The sequence below is a fragment of the Austrofundulus limnaeus genome, unplaced genomic scaffold (assembly GCF_001266775.1).
Source record: "Austrofundulus limnaeus strain Quisiro unplaced genomic scaffold, Austrofundulus_limnaeus-1.0 Scaffold2, whole genome shotgun sequence".
In the NCBI taxonomy this organism is placed as follows: domain Eukaryota; kingdom Metazoa; phylum Chordata; class Actinopteri; order Cyprinodontiformes; family Rivulidae; genus Austrofundulus; species Austrofundulus limnaeus.
This window is the reverse complement of record NW_013952404.1, coordinates 2,807,406-2,819,567: the sequence shown is the minus strand read 5'-3', so window position 1 is coordinate 2,819,567 and position 12,162 is coordinate 2,807,406. Positions and strand designations below refer to the sequence as shown.

At 38.7% G+C, this 12,162-nt stretch overlaps 3 protein-coding genes across 3 annotated transcripts in view; 1 reads left to right on the top strand and 2 right to left on the bottom strand.

Annotated features, from left to right (window-relative positions):
• Positions 1-921, bottom strand: part of prkd3 (protein kinase D3) — a 44,470-nt gene extending 43,549 nt beyond the window's left edge. Inside the window, exon 1 of the mRNA XM_014010738.1 lies at positions 484-921. The gene's annotated coding sequence lies outside the window, so the exon portion shown is untranslated. The remainder of the gene's footprint in view (positions 1-483) is intronic.
• A 2,984-nt stretch (positions 922-3,905) lies between these two features.
• mocs3 (molybdenum cofactor synthesis 3) lies at positions 3,906-10,018 on the bottom strand. Its single transcript, XM_014010726.1, has 13 exons — positions 9,818-10,018; positions 8,914-9,046; positions 8,738-8,830; positions 8,248-8,368; positions 7,327-7,401; positions 6,454-6,571; positions 6,264-6,372; positions 6,114-6,176; positions 5,485-5,648; positions 5,344-5,391; positions 4,679-4,775; positions 4,477-4,584; positions 3,906-4,107 (listed from the first exon to the last, which is right to left on the bottom strand). Exons 1-13 carry the CDS (start codon positions 9,911-9,913, stop codon positions 3,950-3,952), a joined length of 1,383 nt encoding a protein of 460 aa, XP_013866180.1. The 5' UTR covers positions 9,914-10,018; the 3' UTR covers positions 3,906-3,949.
• A 382-nt stretch (positions 10,019-10,400) lies between these two features.
• The window catches only part of qpct (glutaminyl-peptide cyclotransferase), a 7,455-nt gene continuing 5,693 nt past the window's right edge, over positions 10,401-12,162 (top strand). The window contains exon 1 of the mRNA XM_014010713.1: positions 10,401-10,558. Within this exon, the coding sequence (XP_013866167.1) occupies positions 10,436-10,558 (123 nt within the window). The 5' untranslated portion in view covers positions 10,401-10,435. The remainder of the gene's footprint in view (positions 10,559-12,162) is intronic.

Genomic DNA, 12,162 nt, shown 5'->3' with positions numbered 1-12,162 from the left:
TATATATATATCCTGATTTGTTTCTTGCTTTAGAGACATTCTTAAAACAAGAAGCAAAACTTCTGAAACTGATCGTTTGTTACTATTAGTTTGTAAATGCACCAAATGGGCCTTTCCTTGGATTTAAAGTTAATTAACCTATATTATTTCCATGAACCCTTTGTGAAGCTGTTCTAATGGCATTCRTGAATGTTTTGAGCCTTAAAGTCGGTCAGGAGTTCACAGAGCGGCTCATTGAACCAATTCAAATTTCACAAACATCTGGAACCAAGGCGTTTGAACATCTGCACCCCTCCCACTTTCGATTGGCTTTCTGGCAGGACTCGAGTGGGGAGAATGCCACCAAAACAAGTTATACAAGCTGTGAAATAGCACTTTCTGAGGGCTCTCTTTGTTGCAGCCCGAACCCTCTCCGGTTAAAGTCCGGTTTCAGAGCCCGGAACGTTCGACACGAACCCCCCCGCTTCTGGAGCGATACTTTACCTCCACTCCCAGCGAAAGGCGCTTCTCTTCCCATCGTCGGGCAAGTGAAGATGAAACTTTTCAGCTCCATCAAATGAAGGAAGCCTGAAGTTTGCTCTTCTGCGGTTCTTTTTTCTTCTTGTTAAACTTTTGCCTGGGAAGTCACACGCGGGAAAAAAAAACGGCGCAGCGTSGTTCGCAACATCTGACAAACACCAGCTGAGCCTGTGTACTCAGACAAACGTGCAGCTCCGTTTAATTCCCCTTATCTTTTTATTCCAGTTTGTAAATTCATGCGCATCTTCTTATCCTTCCAGCTGTGACTACTCCCCCCCAGTTTGACGGAGGAGGAGGGAAAAGCGAGAGGGAAGCGGTCCTCGCTGGGGTTTGGAGTCTTTACGGCCTCCGAAGAAGTGACTTTCCGTCTGTGCGGAGGAAAACTTGAACTACAGTCCATGAGAAGGGGGCGGGGGGACTGGGTGCTCACGCTAGTGCGCATGCGCTTTCTCTTTCCGTTRTATCAACTTGGCCGCGCCAGGGGAAAGAAAAAAAAATCAACATGACCCGGATCGGTTTAGAACGGGTTGGTTTTTCAAACTGTGCACGAGTTCAGCCAGGGATAGGAATTCTATTTGCCCCCAACAAAGCGAATTATTTCCCCTTTATATTAAAAAATTGAGTAAAAAAGTAAGTTTTCTGATTATGTTACTTGCTTTAACCCTTGCAGAACTACGCAAACAATCAAGGTTAGTTCTGGGAAACATGTTTCTACTGCACAACTCTTAATTGGTCAAAAGAGAACTGTAGGAATTGCATTAATTATGGCAAGCCAGTACAGCGGGTAAAATAAGTATTGAACACGTCACCATTTTTCTCTAGAGGTGCTAATGACATGAAATTTTCACCAGATGTYGGTAACAACCCAAGTGATCCATACATACAAAGAAATCAAACCATAAATGTCCAGAAATTAAGTTATTTGTAATAATGTGGAATGVCACAGGGAAAAAGTATTGAACACATGAAGAAAGGGAGGGTAAAAAGGCATGGAAAGCCAAGACACCAGCTGAACTCTCTCAGTAATTAGAAAGCAAGCCTGCCCCTTGTCAGTGCAAGTTAATATCAGCTGGTTCAGTCCCAAATGATGGCCAGGTATCACACAAGAACCATCTGATGATGGGTAAAAGTAAAGAGCTCTCTCACGACCTTCACAACCTTATTGTTGCAAAGCATAATGATGGCATCGGTTACAGAAGAATGTCTAAACTTCTGAAGGTYCCAGTGAGCACTGTTGGGGCCATAATTCAGAAGTGGAAAGAACATTATTTCACCATAAACCGACCACGACCAGGTGCTCCTCACAAGATTTCTGACAGAGGAGTGAAAAGAATTATCAGAAGAGTTGTCCAAGAGCCAAGGACCACTTGTGGAGAGCTTCAGAAAGACCTGGAATTAGCAGGTACGATTGTTTCAAAGAAAACAATAAGTAATGCACTGAACCACCATGGCCTGTATGCACGCTCACCACACAAGACTCCACTGCTGAAGAAACAGCATGTTGAAGCTCCTTTAAAGTTTGCTGCACAACATTTAAACAAGCTTGTGTAATACTGGGAGAATATAGTCTGGTCAGATGAGACCAACATTGAACTGTTTGGATGCCAGAATACACATCATGTTTGGAGGTCAAATGGCACTGCACATCAGCCCAAAAACACCATACCAACAGTGAAGTTTGGAGGTGGGAACATCATGGTGTGGGGCTGTTTTTCAGCATATGGTACTGGCAAACTTCAAATAATTGAAGGAAGGATGAGTGGAAAAATGTACAGAGACATTCTTGATAAAAATCTGCTTCCATCTACCAGGATGATGAAGATGAAACATGGCTGGACATTTCAGCAAGACAATGAGGCCAAACACAAAGCCAAGGAAACTCTCAGTTGGTTTCAGAGAAAGAAACTAAAGCTGCTGGAATGGCCCAGCCAATCACCTGACCTGAATCCAACAGAAAATCTATGGAAAGAACTAAAGATCAGAGTTCATAGAAGAGGTCCACGAAACCTTCAAGATTTGAAGACTGTTTGTGTGGAAGAATGGGCCAAAATCACACCTGAGCAATGCATGCCACTAGTTTCTCCATACAGGAGGCATCTTGAAGCTGTCATTGACAACAAAGGCTTTTGTACAAAGTATTAGATAAATTTCAGTAAGTGTGTTCAATACTTTTTCCCTGTGCCATTCCACATTATTACAAATAACTTCATTTCTGGACATTTATGGTTTGATTTCTTTGTATGTATGGATCATTTGGGTTGTTCCGACATCTGGTGAAAATTTCATGTCATTAGCACCTCTGGTAATATATTTACTGAGAAAAATGGTGACGTGTTCAATACTTATTTTACCCGCTGTATATCATATAATAGTTAAGTTTAAGCAAGTATCTTCCTAGTCAAAACTATCGTTTCCGCAGTAAAATCAACATGTCAGACGTTAAACACCTTTCTTTCTCAAACATCTGTAACTAGAATAATAATGAGCAACAATTGACTTACAACTATGTACAAAGATATTTTAAACATYTCTATGTTCCCCAAAGAATATGTACACTACATTTATAGATAATCATAAGAATATTCTTGCTATGAAAAATACACATTTTGGAAATGTTACACAAAATCTTTGAATATTAAAATGGTCACCCTAACTTTTTTATATGCTTTATAGCTGCTTTTATTTTATTTTTTAAATATTAATAATCATAATACATCAAACTTGTATAGTGCTTTTCCGACACTAAAGACGCTTACCCATTCATACACTGATGGTGGTAAGCTACATTGTAGCCACAGCTACCCTGAGCGTGAGTGACAAGAGGTGAGGCTGCCATGCATTGGCATCAYCGGACMCTCTGACCACCACCAGCAGCATGGCAGGTGAAGTGTCTTGCCCAGGAACATAACGACTGAGACGGATTTAACATGGGATTGAACCAGCAACCCAACAGTTACAGGACGACTCCCCTAACCACTCTGCATTTATCGCCCATGATTACTTAGGACTTCATACATCTTCATCTATTTCATACAAACCTAATCTTGTTGCTTTGTACAATGACTGCGATGACAAAAATATTTTGTTTTCATCCATTTTATTCTATAAAAATTAAGAAAATCTAAGTTTGATTAAATGCTACATATTCTGCCATACAGGAGATCCATTCCACACAACTAATGATTAACATATGAAAGACCTGATCTTGCACTTTCTATGCCTCTGTGTTACCCAGCTGCCAACTGACAGCAGATTACAAAACAAAAAAATTTTAGGAACTTACMCTTTCTTCAAATGAGATGGTGAAATTCAGTCATGACATTAAAAACAGTTCAAGTGAAATGTTCAGTGTGGACATAAAATAATAATTAAAAAAAACTAACAAGTTGAAAGTCTCTGAGAAATTTATTGGCAGAAAGTAAATTGAAACTCAGTACTGTGGAAATGTTGGATCTATTTTCGTTGCCCAAGCCACGAGGCCTCCGCAGATGTCTTTCGGTGCGATGCTGTCTACTTCTGAGCCGCTCATCCTCTCCAGAACCTGCACCGCCTTCTGAGAGTCATTACCTTGCTTGCAGAGCACGTAAACTGGAAGAAACCACAGAGAAACAAGAACTGGTGACAGCTATTGAGGTTTAATATGTTTTAAAGGAGGTTTTTTTAAGTCGCTGCAAAAGACCAGAACCTGCTTAATAAACCGAGTCTTAAGAAACACCACAAAGCTAAAATTAGCAGCACCAAAACAACATTTTGAATATTGATTTCTCTAAACCAACTACTCAGTACTTGCTTTGGAAAAAGGAAAAAGGGGTCACCTAGCAACCCCATTAGARCCGGACCAAACTGAGCCTCTGTTCCTGCAGCATGAGTTCACACAGAGRACTATGAATATGTACAAGTGACTCAACATGGCTGTTTGTTTCTAACAACAGACACAGATCATAAACAGTGTTGTACCTGCTGGCTGGCTGTCACCTGCCATCTGCTGTTTCAGCTGGCTGATTTTCTCCTGGAGTAAGTGGATATCTTCGCTCTTTCTATCCTCTAAACTAGAGAGGGGGATATCTGGCAGCAATATAAGGAGAGTAATTACACAGAAATAGGAAACAGAATAGTTTTTTTACAACACAATGGGTACTATTGTGCAAAAAAAGGATACTGAGAGAGAAGGGTAGGTGGCATATCTCCACTTCCACAAGAGGGCGCACATCCAATAAAATATGTGGCAATGAGTTGTCCACGATCGATTTATATTCCTGGAATTACAAAAAAAAAAAAAAAAAACATTAAATAATGCTCCCACACTAGCTTTGTTAAACGAGAGCTATTGTATTTTTGGGTTAAAAATGTTGATTTATATCTTTAGACAAACAAGGAAACCAAAATTGTTATTGAAATTAATTTAAAAATAACGTGAATAGTTTGGACAGTTTTTCTTTTAAATCACAGGAAGTAAAACTGTTTCTAAGTGGAGCCCCCTCGCACAATAACGCCTGCTCCCCTCGATCAATCACGATCCACATCTCTACGCCTAATGACTCAGCAGGTTTAAAACGCCGATTCTGCAGAAACATAAACAGATGCAATCCCACCAGCACTGTTCTCGGTGCCAAACGGAACATGTTATTCTTTCTCATAGAAAATCTGCAGGCGCATTTTAGCTCATTTCCCATTTGAGGCTGGGTCGACTCTGAGATGTAATCAGTTTATGAATGCACCTAAAAACTCAAGAAAATTGTGAGTAATCGTCGAATKTACGCCACTAAATACAAGGAGTCACGCAACGACCGTCTGTTCAGACGTGTAGATCTCACTGTGCTGTACCTGGACCGTGATCCTCTGATCGTTGGACAGGAGATTCAGCTTTCGACACTGAAAAKGGAACAGAAGTGCTCTTTAAAAACTACGTTTTGCMATATCTGCGTGAAAATKACTAATTATGAGCTTCCTTTTTTTCCCACCAACCTTATCTGTGGCAGCAGACCCACAGAAAGCCTCGTAGTCTATAAGCCGGGTCACGCTGGGGTTTTCTCCACACACCGCRCAGCCGGCCTGTTTGGGCCGCAGCTTGATGCACCTGAACCTGAGATCCTGAGCGTCAAACATCAGCAGCTGCTGACCGCAGGACGCTGGGACGGCCCGTCAAGGGAAAGGTGGTGAAAAGGATTCAGAGAAYTGCCAAACAGGTTTTCTTATTTGTTCAGTCAGGAGTCTTGGTGGGGAAGAACGGTGCAAAGTTTCCCCGAGAGACGCATCGCGACCAGGTGTTAGCGTGTGTATCGCAATGCAACACAAAGAACTGGATAAGAAAAGTCTGAGAATCTGTGAGTCTGATTAGTAGTGACAGAACAAAGAAGCCCCAGCAGTTCCAGAAAACAATAGAAAATAAATAGCAGAGTTCGGAAAAATGCAGACAATGTTTCTGTTTGTCTTATCACACAAGCACAAAAGTTTGTTACAATAAAGTCTATTTCAGCATTTTATAGATGATGTATCACAATGACTAGGCAAAAAAAAAATGAAAACAAAGAAACAAAATGGCAAAGAAGGTTTCAACAAACTGGACTGAGGAATGGAAAAAAAAAAAAGGATACAGCTTTGCCCCGAGGCAATTTTCAGAACCTCTAACGCTTGGAAGCAGCCCATTATACCTGGAACTTAAATAAAAGAGGGAAAATGTTACAAAAATAGTATTTTCACAGACAAATGTAATGAGCCTGTGAAAGTATGGAGACACAACTCACCCACTCCTAACACCCCTCCATCAGAACAGTTGGTTACAGTCTCTGGGGGTGGGGGAACCGGGTATAGACATCGGTAGCAGGGGCCTCCTTTGTAGTTATACACTGTCAACTGTCCCGAAATACACAAATAACACTGAAAATTTAAAGAGGATGTATAAAAAAATGAAGAAAGGAATAATTTCCATCTTACCTGCCCCTCCATTCGTAAGGCACTAGCCGACACAAGAGGCTTGCCACTGAGCACGCAGGCGTCATTTACCAGGTAACGAGTGGGGACGTTGTCTGAGCAATCGGCCACGATGTCATACATGAGGTCAGAGAAGTCAAGGAGTCCTTGTAAACKTTTATATTAGAAAATGGCGTTCACATCACCAGCTTTATCACAATACAATATTATATTGATTTGGTAGGATGCTATGTTTCTCRATATCACAAAGTCTGTCATGATACGATTTCAGTTCAGTTCAGTTTACAAGTCTGTAATCGATATGATGCAATATCATATCAATCTAACACAATCAAGTGTTAGATGGGTATATGATATTGATCCACTTTGGGCATCAGATGACAAAAGATTGATGTTTTTTTGTTTTTCGTTGCTGTAATTGAATCATTAATCATTTCAATTATGTATCAACGTGGATCAATGTATTGTTACACCCCTATTAGCAAATATACTTAGCACAAAAAGTAAGGAAATTTGTGTTTCTTTGATTATTTCTGTGTTGTAACAAAGCTTGGCAATAAATATTCTACCAGGCATGGTTTCATGTGCACAACACACAAAGCTCTACTGCTCACCCAACAAATGCATGTTCCTTACAAATGTGGTGCCATTTAAAAGGGAAATTAACAGGCTTTTCAACAAYATAAGATGTRTTGCCAAGAAGCGTTGTYACAACAAAGAAATAATCTACCAAACAGAAACTTTACTTTTGTGCTAAGTKTAATTATAAAATCTTACTGAAAATTCTTCTTATGCAGAAGCTATAAAATATATATTATATAAACAATGTAGTTATGAGAGATTTTCAGGCAGATAAAAGCCACAGCCAGAGGATACTGCTGAACGAGCTGCAAGGCATTTTCAGGCGTGAGCTGCAGATGGTAAGGAGTACACTCTACAGTAGAATTTAGCCTGCAAACAGACATGAAAATAAGTTTCTTATTTAAGGTCATCTTCTTTGCAGAAACAAGAGCATGATTCAGAGAACTTGTGTTTTTCAGCTTCCTTGAAACACAAACAAAATCCATGCAGACACTTTGGTTAAAATCAACAACAAACCAAAATGTTTTTACCACTGAAAACCCTGAAAACAAATGATCATTTTAAAAATACACAACATATCCTAAACTCCCAATCAATTTTTATTATTATAATAGATGTGAATTAAGACTGTATCAAAACATGACACAAATATTTAGTTAGTTGAAGAAATGATGCCCTCGTGTGGCTGCAGCTCTGCAGCAGGTCTGCAGCTCACAGAAGGCCCACTGTTTGATGGAAAAGTCCTAAAACATCTGCCTCTAAAAAAAACATATTTGCTCAATATTTGTACACTGAGGAGAAATTTAAACCCAAATATAACCTGTGGTGAGACTGTAAAGAGCTGACAAACATTATAAAATAACCAGAGAGTGAAAGGAAGGATTTAAAAAGGGCACCAATGATCTCCTATAATACCAAAACACTAAACTTCACTGTTCTATATACAGTATTATATATATATAAGCCCACCCTACAGATATCACCACTATCTACCATTTACTGTACTTAAGTATCAAAAGTAAATTTTCTGATTTAACAGTATTATATATATATATATTTTGTTTTGTTTTGTAGTTTGTTTGTTTTTTGTTGTTGTTGTTGTTGTTGTTTGGATGTTGCTTGTATTAACACAGAACAAAGTGTTTCGTTTATCATACTTTTTAAAATAATTGAGTTTCACTTGAGAAAATAAGCATGAACATGATGAATCTGTACCTTTTAATGGAACCAGCAGCAGATAAAGCCTTGGCCTGGCCCTGGTTTTCCTCCCCATGAAGAACCTGCCTGTGCAGATTACTGAGCTCCACTTCGTCGTAGTCCAACAGGCCGAGGCGCCCTGCGGGGTACATTTTCAAAAACGTCAATATGGTCAAACTCTGTCTGGGTATTAGCTTAGATGAACGCAAAAACTTTAGAACAAACAATACATTTCAAAAATAACCTGTGAACCTAGCACTATATTACATTCTAAGTAAGTGTAGCTTAAAGCACCTTCTCAGTCTATCATCAAAACATTTCAGACTCAACTCAACACCTGAGGTTGGTATAAGTTTGTTGCCTGGTTTGCGGAATTATGCTGACTGGGACAATTTTAAAGTCAGAGAAAGTTGATCCTTGAAAAAATATATCATTTATATTATGGCAACGGCAATCAAAACAGGGCAGTGACATGATTGGTACTGAAGGCTATGATTTGTTTGCCTACCAATGCCTGCTGCTGCCAGATACTGGGCCAGGGGGCAGCCTAGTCCACCACAGCCCACAATCAACACCGATGATTTGGATAAATTCAGCTGACCTGTGAAGAACCAAGATCCCAGCAGCTGTCACAAGCAAAATTCACCCGACAGAATGTTTACTGCACTGAATGTGGTTCTGTACCTCTTACACCGAGCTCCGGCAGGAGGAGCTGCCTGCTGTAGCGCATGATGTCCTCATTGCTGAGCGCTGGTTTAGCTGTCAGCGGACTGAGTGGCACTATGTTGTTATGTAGCTTCAGTTCTGAGCCGTGAACCTGATGTCACAAAATCAGGATATTATTCTACAACAAGCATCTGTCCTAAACATCTGCTTGGAGAATTAAGACTTTTATAGATGCAGCACATTGTACTTAATATACACTTTAGAATAGCATTTTTACAGACAAACAGGGTTGACTCTGCAACAGTTATAACAACAGACATAGATGTTTCTCAATGGATTATGCTTGAAATACATGAAATTACTTTGCTACTGTCGTGTTCAGTATCTAAAAAAACTGCTCATTTTTGAGTTTTATAAAAGCAATTGGTCTCTTAATTATAAATTTGAAAGCAGAATTTGTCAACGACCATGTGTTTATCGACATAAACAGACAAAGTGATGGAAAATAGGTCAACAACAATTCTTGAAGAGCTATTTGAGATTAAGAAGTTCAGCAATTTTAAGTTTTTGGTACGAATTTATGTTCAGATTTGTTGAACAAACTACGCAAGAAGCTAAAGGTGCTTTGTTTACATTGAGTGAGGACCCGCATTTCAGAATTTAATTTTGTTTGGAAAACTACTGGAATAAACTTTGCCAAACTGCATCATTCGAGGATAATCTTTTTTAATTTCATCTGAAACAAGTACCTAAGCTTCCATGTCAGGAAGCATTCAGCTCTCGAAACAGATTAAGAAAGTGGTGTCTAAAACAATTAAAGGTCAATTTGAAACAAAGTATTTTCCGTAATGTTCTGAACTGTAACTTGTAAATGTAAGTTTTAAAAAAACCTCATAGAAACCTCTCAGTTTCACGAACTTACCTTCTTTTCCAGTTGTGCCAGTTTCTTCTTCAAAGCAGAAATCTCTTTCTCTTTCTCCTCCAGTTCAGCTTTTAAGCTGCACATTTCCTGATCCATGACCTTAAAAAAGCACCAGTATAAAAAAAACGCTAAATGTATAAATATAATAAACAAATACGCTTTGGTAGTAACCGAGTTATTTCAATGAGGCGCAAGATTGATCAAAACTTCCGGATTGAGATCACGTGATACGTGACGTACAAGCGTAGACTTTCAAAATAAAGGTATAGATCAAAAGAAATCAATTTTTACCGTTTAAATTAGTATAAGTTTTATTTTAAAAACTGTCTATACACGTAAATTTAAAACCAAAGCTTGAACCGAGCAAACCATTAACTTTGTGTTGGGTGTTTAAAATTTGTTCACAGACAGACGCTTTTATTTATGTTTATTTTTTCATATTGAGTCTTTTCACATGCACTAGTATGCTCAAGCTGAGGAAACTAACTAACTAAATAAGCCAACAAACAACATCAAAGAGCATATAATAGAAGGCTACGGTGACGTGGTGCTGGGAGTCTCGCGCCCTCCCTCCTGCCTTTCACATGATCTGAAAGCTCCCTCTGAGGAGTCTGAGGAATGTGGACAAGGAGCGACAGCATCAGAAGCCGCAGTCGCTCCACAATGCCTTCCTTTTACTCTCTGATGATCGGGGTGACATTCATCTTCCACAGCAGCGGAATCCCATGGACTCAGGAAAAGGTAAAAATCAATTAAACAGTAATTAAAGGGATCAGCTCACGCGAGGCTGTGCTGCAAATAACTGCCTATAATCACTTAAATAAAAAGTAACCGCAAGAAAACTTGGCTAAGGTGATGACTTGTGTAGTATTTTGATTATGCTTGTAATTCTAAATATACTTTGTTTCTTTTGACTTTCAATATAAAGAAAAAATATTTTTGACATATTTGTTTTGTTTAGATATAGGTGCATTTATGAAGAATTCAGATTTAGATATGTGCTTCAGTTGCATTTCTTATTTATGATAAACAGAAAATTATTAGTCAGCATTTCTATAAGGAATTATAAAATGATTCGATGCTGCTCCCATCAACTCATTGCTGTGTATAGGCTATTTGATCAAATGTCATTTGTTTTCCTTAATGTTGTCCTCCTCCTGTTGCCATGGCACCACCGGCATCATCCTTGATCCTCCAATTGTGGGTTTGTATTTATAGACCCTGCTTTAACCCTCTCTGAGCACACCGAGCCTCATATATGTTCAGTCACCGACCACATAAATATAGCCTACACTGTTTGCCACAGTCACAGCACAGATGTGTGACTCGGTCGGCGTGGATCCAGTTTAAGCTCTGATCAGCTTTTGCAAGTCACTGTAAGAAAGAAATGTGTGTTATTGTCTAGGAAATGATATTCTTGTAGAATATTTGCTCTGAATTCATCCATGACTTAGTTTGAGCTCGTTTGTGTTGTTGAAAAAAAATCTGAACTATTTCTCTTTGTTTAGCTTTGTGCACCAAATGAAATAAATAATTATTTTGTAAGAAAAAACATTACATTTGACAGCTGAGGACGGTGTCTCGTTCCCTTTGTTGTTACCATGATCACCGTGCTCCAACAGGTGAACTTTGGGACCAAACGAAAAACAGCCATGAAACTGAAGGATCAATATGTTGGTTTTTTTCTGTCCAAATAAATATCGCAGTCTAACATTTACTACGTTAACTGCACAAACACGTTTTTTTAGTCATGTTTGAGAAGGGAGTACAAATCTTTAATTCTGTATGATCATTAGAGCCTGTTTGTTATAGTCAAAGCTGCTCTGATTACTCTTCACACAGCTCTAATTGGTTATGCTTCATGTTTTTAACAGCTTGTCTAGATAATTTGACAGAAATTATAAAGACAAAAATCAAACTTTTTTTCATATAAGGGACTTTACAAATTGTGATTGTGAAATATTAAACAAGCCAAGAAACAGACATCAAAAAATAGTACTGGTGAGTGGTTTCTGGTAAGTCATGAGGAGGAACTCACAGTATGTTGACTGAGTATTTGTCACGTTGTTATGCAGTCTWACTACATCATTGTTAAAACTCAACATGCCAAAACATTCATCTCATTCAGGACATTACAGCTCTGACTTTTGGTGTTTGTAACTTTCATTCTTAAAAAAATTAACTTAGTTTACATTTTATCCATTTCTTATAAAGAAAAACTCTTCAAGTCATTGAAAAATGTGTGTTTTTTAACCTTCAGCACACTTGTTTCTTTTTATAGCTTTTAGCTCATGTTATGCTCATTTTTACTATTTTACACACACACACACACACACACACACACA